General features: G+C 38.0%; 1 protein-coding gene and 1 long non-coding RNA gene across 4 annotated transcripts; one reads left to right on the plus strand and one right to left on the minus strand.

The window, feature by feature from the left end:
* Positions 1 to 1,552: 1,552 nt before the first annotated feature.
* Positions 1,553 to 6,821, minus strand: LOC309482680. Its single transcript, XR_014200357.1, has 2 exons — positions 6,696 to 6,821; positions 1,553 to 1,762 (listed from the first exon to the last, which is right to left on the minus strand). It is a non-coding gene; the product is annotated as an uncharacterized lncRNA (long non-coding RNA).
* Positions 1,806 to 9,108, plus strand: LOC309482472 (amino acid transporter heavy chain SLC3A2-like). 3 transcript variants are annotated; one of them, XM_082147865.1, is made up of 10 exons: positions 1,819 to 1,916; positions 2,033 to 2,154; positions 2,452 to 2,636; positions 2,870 to 3,057; positions 4,092 to 4,265; positions 4,735 to 4,814; positions 5,009 to 5,139; positions 6,729 to 7,026; positions 7,635 to 7,697; positions 7,782 to 9,108. In XM_082147865.1, exons 3-10 carry the CDS (start codon positions 2,485 to 2,487, stop codon positions 8,154 to 8,156), a joined length of 1,461 nt encoding a protein of 486 aa, XP_082003991.1. In that variant the 5' UTR covers positions 1,819 to 1,916; positions 2,033 to 2,154; positions 2,452 to 2,484; the 3' UTR covers positions 8,157 to 9,108. The 3 variants fall into 3 exon arrangements, with proteins under 3 accessions (XP_082003990.1, XP_082003992.1, XP_082003991.1); XM_082147864.1 differs by having other exon boundaries at positions 1,806 to 2,154; XM_082147866.1 differs by having other exon boundaries at positions 1,809 to 2,154; positions 7,809 to 9,108.
* The last annotated feature ends 1,495 nt before the right edge of the window (positions 9,109 to 10,603 follow it).

Raw genomic sequence — 10,603 nt, forward strand, 5'->3', positions numbered from 1 at the left:
GGGCCAACTATGGCACATATGGCTCAGTTCTGGCAGCGGCAAAGGTCATGTGGGCAGTGTCTGGCCCACATACATCAAGCTGGTGTTAGTGTGAGTTGTGGTTTGTTGTGTGTGGCCCATGTGACCTTTGCCACTGCCAGAACTGAGCCATGTGCCATAGTTGGCCCAGATGTGTATGCTATTGCCAGCCACTCTCAGGTTGAGTCATCGCTATCATTCCATACGGTATGTGGGCCAGAAGAATGTGGGAAACTGGGCCACAACTGGGCCAGATGTCATTTGCTATCTGGGTAAACTTTTGAATGGTGTACATTAAAAATGCTAAATAACGAAACGTTTCATCTCCAGTTAGTCACCCAGGCCATAAATAAAGGCTTGTAAATGGCAGTATTGGTCAGTTGGTCACTAGAGGGCACTTTATGAACGCTGAACGTGATTTTACCAAGTGCAACATGTTTATGGATCAACATCTTTCTTGATCCTAGTCTAGAACAACATTCCAATAAACCAGATTTAAATCAGAATCACATCTGATCTGAGGGACAAGTTTAGGCTTAAAACCAGGCTTAGGTGCTTCTACATCAGTGTTATTCACATATCATTCCCCTCTGGTTTTAGGGTTAGGGATAGGGATAAGGTTAGGACTACATCTTCAGACAGGAATGTTGTTCCAGGATCAACAAAATATATGACTTGGAAAAATCACATGACCTGAAAATGAACACGCACAAACCCACAATTACACTTTGCCCATTTAACAGACAACTAAAAAGTGTATTAAACGTCTAACCTGATGTGAGAAATCACAAAAAACTAGTTACTGTAGTAATAACTATAAATGATGCATAATTACATGCAACTAACCCTAAATCAAACCCCAGTCCTATAACCCTATAGTAAGTACATGTAGTTAATTATTATTACTCAATACTTGTATATAATTACACTGTAACACCGACACCTTAAAATAAAGCATAACCCAATCATTTACTCTACCATATACTTTACAAGTAGGATACATGTTTTGTCTTGTAAGAACACTTTTTTTTTTTTACTATACTAACAAGATAAAGATACGGGATAATATTAAAACATTAATCTGTATGGAAAACATTATAACATGTTGTGTTTCTAGACACAAATTCTTGTTTTCAGCCAATGTCCATGTGTTCCAGGTAAATTATTAAGATAAACGTTACCATAAATTTGATGTTTATGCATACTATTCACATCTCCCAAAAAATGTAATACAGTACTTTACAGAAAACTAGTGACCTGCATTGGAATGAAGCACAACTCTGTCTTTTCAAACAACACCGACTCCTCAAAGCCTACAACAGAAACAATAAACATGCTTGGGGGAAAAAACAGAGCAGTTCCATCTGGTTGTTGTGTGTGTGTGTGTGTGTGTGTGTGTGTGTGTGTGTGTGTGTGTGTGTGTGTGTGTGTGTGTGTGTGTGTGTGTGTGTGTGTGTGTGTGTGTGTGTGTGTGTGTGTGTGTGTGTGTGTGTGTGTGTGTGTGTGTGTGTGTGTGTGTGTGTGTGTGTGTGGGTGAAAGAGGTTCTGGAGAGCAGGATCAGACAGGCTTAGGAAGGTCCACCCAGACCCCTGCAGAGCATCTGTGAACCTCAGGACCCCTTGCAGAGCTGAGAAAACAAACCGCACTTCTCAGACTCTTCCTCTTCCCTTCAGCTGCTATTGTTCATCTTAAACTGAGGGAAGGAGACAGGGGAGATGTGTCTTTGAGAACGTTTACATCTTCCTGCAATAGAAAAAAAATTATAATCAGCTGTGTGTCTGGTTCTGTCTCGGTGGTAAGTGCATTAAAAGCAAGTGTTTGTGGGAATAGGTTTGCTTAGGTGTGCTTACACTGCCCGACCAAAATTGAAAAAAAGTCGCTGTTTGTGTATACAAAGGTAACACGTGACATTTAAAAACGTATTTTATTAAGTTGCTTGGTTTTTCTGTGGTTTATTTGGTTCTGTACCACCGTCACTCCTCCAGTGCTGTGTGTGTACTTGTTGGCTTTTAGGGGCGGGAACAGATGAAGTCTTCATAAAAGTGAACTGACCACCAAACCACTGTGTTCTGCCCGACAACACTGAGGACGACTCGCCTGAACTCTACACAGATATTTAACTGAGCATTCTTCAGGTATTTCTGTTTTTGTATCATTTATTTATCATTTATTATAGTTTTATTCTATGTTATCAACTATAATGTACTATTGAAGCTATGACAGCAGTAGTTATTATGTTGCAACTCTATGTTGCTTTGTGTTGTTAAAAAGAATGATTTTTATCATGGTCTGTTCATTATTAAACTTTTATGGCTGCCTATAATTAATACACTTCACTTAAAAGCAGTTTACATACGTGGTAACCATTTGTTGCGTGAAATGTAATGAATTAGTAACAACTAATAGTTTTTGCTTTGTATGTTTTTATTCAGTATTCTGACATAAACTAACATAAGAGAAAAGAAATGAAGGACGTAGAACTGAAGGAGGTGGATCAGGCAAAACAGCTAATGACCCGAGAAAACAACGGCTGCGTGAAGGTCACGGTCCCAGACAACACTGGAGTGAAGTACGGCCTCTCCAAAGACGAGTTAATTCAAATCGCTGGTACAGCTGGGTATGCTATCTATCTATCTATCTATCTATCTATCTATCTATCTATCTATCTATCTATCTGTCTATCTATCTATCTATCTATCTATCTATCTATCTATCTATCTATCTATCTATCTATCTATCTATCTATCTATCTATCTATCGTTGTATCAGTCAATCAATCTATCTATCTATCTATCTATCTATCTATCTATCTATCTATCTGTCTATCTGTCATTTGCATGTTTTCTACAGGTGGATTCGGACTCGTTGGGCTTTGCTGGTTCTGTTCTGGCTCGGCTGGGTCGGCATGTTAGCTGGCGCAATAGTGATCATAGTACAGGCTCCACGCTGTAAACCCATTCCTGAGATGAACTGGTGGAACAAAGGTCTTCTGTACCAGATATCTGACGTGAGCGCTTTCTCTGACAATGGACTGAAAGGTGAGATAAATGGAAATATCTTCTTCTTTTTTCATCCCCCATGTCTGTGTATTATTTGAATAATTCTATTTGCTATGTTTTTTTGTTTTTAGCCTTGTTTTACAGTATATTACAGAATTGCAAACTGCACATTAGGGCAGTCAAAATGGCTGAAAAACATGTATACTTAAATATTACTTATATTTAAATTATATTCTAATTTAAAAAGCATAATTTCAGTGAGGGAGAAAAAAGCATTTCTCCTGAGGCCACAAGAGGGCGCAATGATCAAAATATTAATCCAAATATAATTTCGTAAATTGCTTTTAAAACAATTATGTACAAAACAGCATAATGCACCTGTTCATGCACAGTTTGCAAAGAGCCGATCACACAGAGTACTTTCTGCATTTAAAACATGAGATGCAGTAGAATGGGGGGGAAAAACCACAACATCTCGAAAACTTCTTTCAACTTTACATGTCTTCTAAACACGCAGATCTCTTGTTCGAGACGCGAGTGCAATGGTAAAAGTTGTCCGTCTAGCGCGTATTTACATTGAAATCAATGGAAAAGGAGCGCAGAAAATGTGTTCTGCATGAACGGATTGGTTACGGTTTTGACTCAACCAAGATCTTCTCCAAACTGAGCATCTCCTTATCTGCAATGTTTTTAGTTAAAAACGCAACAGCGCCAATGGATTCAACTTTATAGGCTAAGAAAAACATTAAAACACCACAACGACCCGTACATCATGGTCGCACATCTTGCATCAGGCTGCATGACGCACACCTACAATTCAGATGCACCGTTTTTGCATTCTAATGTGGATTTTTATTTTAAACTAGATGAATATTAAAAAATATATATTTTAATTTGACATATATATATATGTGTGTGTGTGTGTGTAATAAAGTAGCCTACTACATTAGTACTATAGGCATTACAAATGTCAAATGTCTACTTTAGTTTTAAGTTCATGGCGGTCATAATGTAAAAAGAGGCTATGCAATACTCCTCATCTTTCCTTTTATTCGTGCTCTCATTCTCTGCAGGAGTGGAGGAGAAGCTGGACTATCTGAGCCAGATGAAGGTGAAGGGGCTTGTTCTGGGTCCGATACACACTGTGCAAGCAGACCAGCCGGATACACCGAATCTAACTTCAATTAACTCTAAAGTAGGCACAGAGAATGAACTGGAATCTCTGCTGGAGCAAGCGCATAAAAAAGGTGACCTTTGACCCTGAATGACCTTTCATCCAGGAGTACATTTTTAATTCTGACTGCCGCTGAAGGTTTGCTAAGAGCTGTACATTTGAATCATCCTCGATGACATCATCCACTCCTTAAAATAGACATCTAAACATTGAAGCCATTTTACGATTGGTTTTTGATTCTTCTGTGCTACTGTATGACAAGTTGCAAGTTACAAGTTCACCCTTGGCATCTGTAGTGAGTCACTGGTTTATTTTATGTTGAAAAAAACATTTTGTTAGCAGTGTAAAGAGACTGTTCGGAAGCTTTTGCTGACTGAGCCAAGTGTTGCAATTTTGACTATTTTCAGCAAATGAGGGATTTTGTAAATGCAAATAAAATTAAATGAACACTACAATACAAACCCGTGTAAACTTTATAGAGGATCGTCTTATTTTCCCACTCTTTTTCCCCTGCTCTGTCTCTTTCTCTCTCTCTTTCGCAGGTATCTCCATAGTGCTGAATGTAACACCCAACTATGAAAAACCCTTCAAGAATGTTAACACTGTTGCTGAGAAAATCAGAGTAAGTGCTGATAAGACAGAGGAAATTGTGAAGGAAGTCCTATTCATGTGGACGGAGAATACGGGTAGATGAAAAGATGAGAAACTCATATGAGAAAAAATGGCAGATTTTAGATATTAGAATTACAAAAAGTATACAAAAGTATATGATACCAACTTATTTTTAACTATTTAATTTGTTTTTGAACTTTTTAGGAAGCATGTGCATACTGGTTGACTAAAGGATTTGATGGCATTTTCCTGTCTGACCTGAAAGACATCGTAAATTCGCACTACTGGCCATCTATACAAGTCGTATTCAACCAAACCGACAATACTAAAAAAGTGTATGTCTCTGTAGTTGTGTTCTTAAAACTTATAAAAACTCTTAAAGGTGCAGTAAGCAATTTCTGAGAAACACGTGATATTTGAAATCGACACCCAAACTATTGGTGCATTCAAGTCCTCCTGGAAAGTTTGTATTTACGAGTTGGGAAGTCGTGTTTACGACATCAGCTGCGTTCAGTTCACTTTTGTCAGAGGAAGATGGCGATGTACCTTCTCTTAATTAACTACACAAAAATAAAGCGAGGTTTTTAAAGTCTAGGTCTTAAAAGATTTAGAACAAAGAATGTGGATCAGGTGTGTTTTGCTTTTTATGTTTTTTTTTTATTTTTGAAGCCACTGTAAACTTTATCGTTACACTGTATATGGTTAAATTACAATGCTATCATATTTTGTGCAGGCAATTAGCTTATTTTGTTGTAAACAAAAAACTGACAATGTTAAATACCTATAAGTGGTAGCTATTGTGGTATTCCGTCACTGACACGCCCCCAACTCGTAAACTCGGGTATGAACGAAAGTATGAATGTATCAGCTGTGACAACAGCATATCTTGGTTCTGTCAAAAAGCAACAAAAATAATGTTACGTATTAAACAGAAACAAACCAATCTTGGCATCCTCCCCCATCATGAGTGGACACGCCCCCTACTTCTTATTGGCTCACTCTCTCTCCTCCCCCATCATGAGTGGACACGCCCCCTACTGCTAATTGGCTCACTCTTTCTCCGCCCCCTACTGCTGATTGGCTCACTCTCTCCTCCCCCATCATGAGTGGACACGCCCCCTACTGCTAATTGGCTCACTCTTTCTCCTCCCCCATCATGAGTGGACACGCCCCCTACTGCTAATTGTCTCTCTCTCCTCACCCATCATGAGTGGACACGCCCCCTACTGCTGATTGGGTCACTCTCTCTCCTCCCCTATCATGAGTGGACACGCCCCCTACTGCTGATTGGCTCACTCTCCTCACCCATCATGAGTGGACACGCCCCTACTGCTGATTGGCTCACGCTCTCTCCTCACCCATCATGAGTGGACACGCCCCTACTGCTGATTGGCTCACTCTCTCTCCTCACCCATCATGAGTGGACACGCCCCCTACTGCTGATTGGCTCACTCTCTCTCCTCCCCTATCATGAGTGGACACGCCCCCTACTGCCCCTACTGATTGGCTACAAGAGTGTTTTGTTGCTCCATGGATCATTCCGATCCACTACATTTTTTCTCCAATTTGCACAGCCAGGACTATGTACAAACACTTTTCTTTTTTTCAGCATACACACACATAACAGACATTTAACAAATATTCACAAAATTGTTAGTTTAGGTGTATTTAAATGTTTAACAGAGTTTCTCAGAAATAGCTTGCTGCACCTATTGTAATTTCTTTTCTGTTGATTTATTTAAATGAAATAGAGACACCTGCTGGCCAGATGGGCTAATGAGCACTGCAACTTGCTCCCTCAAATTGTTTTTCCATCTATTTATTCTCTTTTGTTTACAAGCACCAACTATTTTTCTAGCCTTCACAATTTTCTCTGACAGTTTCACCCTACCCTAACCTCTCCATCTCTCCTGATCTCTCTCAGAGCTCTGATGGGATCAGTCACCGGTCTCTCTGTGGATGAAGTCTCTCTCCTGCTGAACCGCTCAGGTGTTGACCTGCTCCTGACTGAACTGGCTGATCCGGCTGAGTCTGGCGTGAGACAGGCACAGGTGATACAGACGCTGTACTCTGGTCACCTGCAGACGAGTCTGGGCTGGAGGCTGAGTGGACGGTCTCTGGGATCTCCAGCAGTGCCAGTGAGGCTCTTTCACACACTGCTGTTCACACTGCCCGGCACTCCTGTGTTCAGCGCCGGAGACGAGGTCGGACTCAAGGCAGGGGTGAGTGGAGAATGCAAGGCAGATGATTGAAAACAGCATAGATGGATGAATAAATGGGAAATTTAATCAGTGTTTGGGCACAAATATCAGAATTGACCCTCTTTCAATTATTGAGTTGGAATTTATCCATCTATCTGTCCCTCCATCTATCCATATATCATCCATCTACCATCAATCCATCCGTCTATCTACATCTATCTATCTAGTCGATATTTAAGGCCTATACAAACTTTCCCCAAAAAATGAAAAGTTGCGATGAAATGGAAGTAGCGACCAATATTTTCTTTTATATAGTGACTTAAGAATTGAGGTTAAAATAAAAATAAAATAAAAATAAACACATGCACGGATTAATTGTTCACAGTTACATCAATAACATGCATTTGGAAAATAGCTAGGGGTGCATTTTCATTTCATGCCAACTTTAAACTGTTTTTTAAAAATTCACTTTAGGTTTCATAAAAATACTGACTAACGTTCTCAGCGAGTCTGTGAAAGTCTTTAATTTCTCCGCTTTCTATGCTAAGAATAAGGCCTGAGAATAGCAATGTTTATATTTAGCCAAGTTATTGTCATAATGCTGATGACTTAAGATTCCTCCTTTACAGGAAAAACTTCAAACAATGTGGGACTTGGAAAACCCAGTAGAAGCGACGAATGCAACAGCAAAGGTACATTCTCATCATTATTTTCATGGCTATTCATAACAAGTAGATGTGATCTCATCGCTGTACTAATTACAAATTTAAAACCAGCACACTGTGCGTCTTCCACTCATTCAGACTCTGCAAGAGGAGCGTATCGCAGTGCGTGACTTCTTCAAAGCGCTCAGTGATCTGAAAGGAAAAGAGCGATCACTTCTCCACGGAGAATATGTCAGTCTTTACAGTTCAGCCACTTCATTAGCATTTCTCCGCCTGTGGGATCAGAGCGAACGCTTCGTTACCGCCGTGAACTGGGGAAATGACTCTGTAACCATGAAGCTCACTAACAGTGACCTGCCGGCTCAAGCTCAGGTTCGCCTCAGCACAGATGCTGTGAATCTGGCCGTGGATCGCAAGGTGTCGATAGAGAAGCTAGAGCTTGGGCCTAAACAGGCTGTTCTGTTGTCTTATCCTTATCCTGGTTAGACACACATATACAGATCCTCATATTGTCTCAGAACTGTTTTATATTATCTGAGGCCAGTTTTAGTCCCTTTCTGCTTTTTCAAGTTTAAGTGGTCAAAGTAGAAATGCATTTACATTGGAAATTAAAGTGATTTAGGATGACTTTTGTTTATGAAACCAATTTCTGCCACTGGGGGAAAGAAATCATGCTTTGAACAGTCATAATTACAAGTTAAAAAGTCGAAATTATGACATAATTATGGAATAAACCCCCGGCTTAAGTCTAGTCCCAGACTAAAATGCATGTTTGACTGAAAGCAACTTGCACTGGCATATCTTAAAAATATAACAGTGCCATTGTTTTGTCTCAAGATTCACACCAGTAATTTTTTTCTAAGGCACGTTTATAAAAGCTACTTAAATGTCCTAATTAAACTAAGGCCTAATCTTGGCTTAATCTAAGCCCTGTCTGTGAAACCAGGCAAAAAAAAATAAAAAAAATTATGACTTAAAAAAATCACGAAATACCAAGATGTAATTCTGTCTTATGTCATAATTATCTCATAGAAAATTTAAATTATGACACATTAGAAATTATGAGATTAAATCGTTGAAATGTATGACTTTTGGCCATAATCTCGATTATATCATGTTTAATATCATGGTTTAACATGCGTTTAATATCATGATTATGACTTTCTGTGTCATAATTTCGATTTAGTATGTCATAATTTCAACTTTTCATCTCGTAATTATTACTTTTTTTTTTATCTCATAAAATTATGATTTACCAAAGCATGGTTGTTTTTCTTATGTGGCGGAAAAGGGCTTTCACACTTTTGAGTGTCAATCAGTACGTGTATTAAATTTTACTTCTCTTCTCTACTAATAAAAAGTTGAATTAAAAAAGCCTTGTCAAGTGTACTTTCAGTGCAAAGACATAATATAATAAATAAATCATCTTAATTACAAATCTGATATATTTACTTCTGTATGTCTGTCTTTTTGTAAATATTAGTGTGTGTAATAATGCAGAAATGTGACTTTTTCTTTTTTTTGTCTACGGCTTTTTTGTGTGTGTGTGTGTGTGATTTTATGCACACAATACATTATTGTTGTGCGCTTGTGTCTTGGCTGTATGCCATTTGTCGTTAATTTTCAGGGCAGGAAAAGGAAGACTAAAGTTAACAGGTGTGTGTATGTGTGTCATGTGCGATCGTGATATGTACTATATAAAACTCTATTACTTCCTGCACACTTTAGCTCGTAAAAAAGAAGGGCAATTTCTTCCAGCATCTAAACGCTGAACGGGGTCGGCAGGATCATGTCATAAATCTAAGCTCTTCAGTTGAGAATTAAGTAACTAAAATTGGTTTATACAGAGAAATAAAAATATTCTTAAACCAAATTGTTACTCAGGACCTGCAGTACATATGAGACAAAGTTCTTATTTTTTCAGTTATAACACTACAAGATTTGGTCATTTTGTATTTTACCTGATGTCCCATTTGTTAAATTTTTATGACAATCTAGTGTTGATTATTGTGAGGTCATAGGTCAAATCTGAAATTTCAATGTAGTTCTCATTTACTTACCTTTTGTATCTAATGGTCCGGTGTCGTTTTTTCTTTGGCAATAAGCCTTATGCTGCTCTTGAATTTAACGTTAATGTGTGTGTGTGTGTGTGTGTGTGTGTGTGTGTGTGCGTATGTGTGTGAGAGAGACAGAAAGAGATTTAATAGAAGAAATCTTTGTCTAACTCTTGATTGTAAACTTTCCCTGATATAAGAGGTGTCGAGGGCTGTTCGTTTGCATGTCCTCCCACAGACGAGAAGAATTTTGTGGTAGAGAAAAGTTCAAAATTAAGATATTGAACTACAATGGTAGAGCACAATGAATTTAGTTGTACTTAAGTTGGAGTGATAAACCGTCAAAACCCTTTAAAAGTACGATCAATATATTTTCTAATGCCTGTTAATAATAATAATAAAAAAATCTACTCATCTAATATAACATTCAATTACACAATCACATTCAATTCAATGCTTTTTAAAATATTTCATGTTAATTAAATCAACATTTATGTACTTAAAAGAATATAAATAGATTGAAGAAATGTTTGGTGAGAACTAAAATGTGTTGGGGTAAAAACTAAAATCAGAAGGGAAAAACAACCAGGTCAGTAGATGTTAGATAAAGACTGAACAAAACAACACCGTTTCTACATAAACATATTTCACCACTAACGTTTCGTGGTTTAAACACATTCAAATTGACTAAATCGAAGAAAGCATGTGCTTTCCGGCTATATTATATTTAAAAATGCTATTTATTTACATAACTATAAACATATTTCCCCAAAAAACCCTAATTTTAGTGACTTTGTTTTGTAATATTATCTGTATATTAAAGTAATTGCAATTAATGTACAATATGATGTATGAAATGCTTCTTTGTACAAACATTCG

This window comes from Leuciscus leuciscus, assembly GCF_965113295.1.
Source record: "Leuciscus leuciscus genome assembly, chromosome: 2".
Lineage (NCBI taxonomy): Eukaryota > Metazoa > Chordata > Actinopteri > Cypriniformes > Leuciscidae > Leuciscus > Leuciscus leuciscus.

Excerpts from the sequence above, each read along its gene's own strand:
- LOC309482472 (XM_082147864.1), top strand. The coding sequence starts at position 2,485 with ATGAAGGACGTAGAACTGAAGGAGGTGGATCAGGCAAAACAGCTAATG. Across the intron at positions 3,058-4,091 it reads CTCTGACAATGGACTGAAAG|GAGTGGAGGAGAAGCTGGAC; the intron begins GTGAGATAAATG and ends CATTCTCTGCAG. Across the intron at positions 7,698-7,781 it reads CGACGAATGCAACAGCAAAG|CACACTGTGCGTCTTCCACT; the intron begins GTACATTCTCAT and ends ATTTAAAACCAG.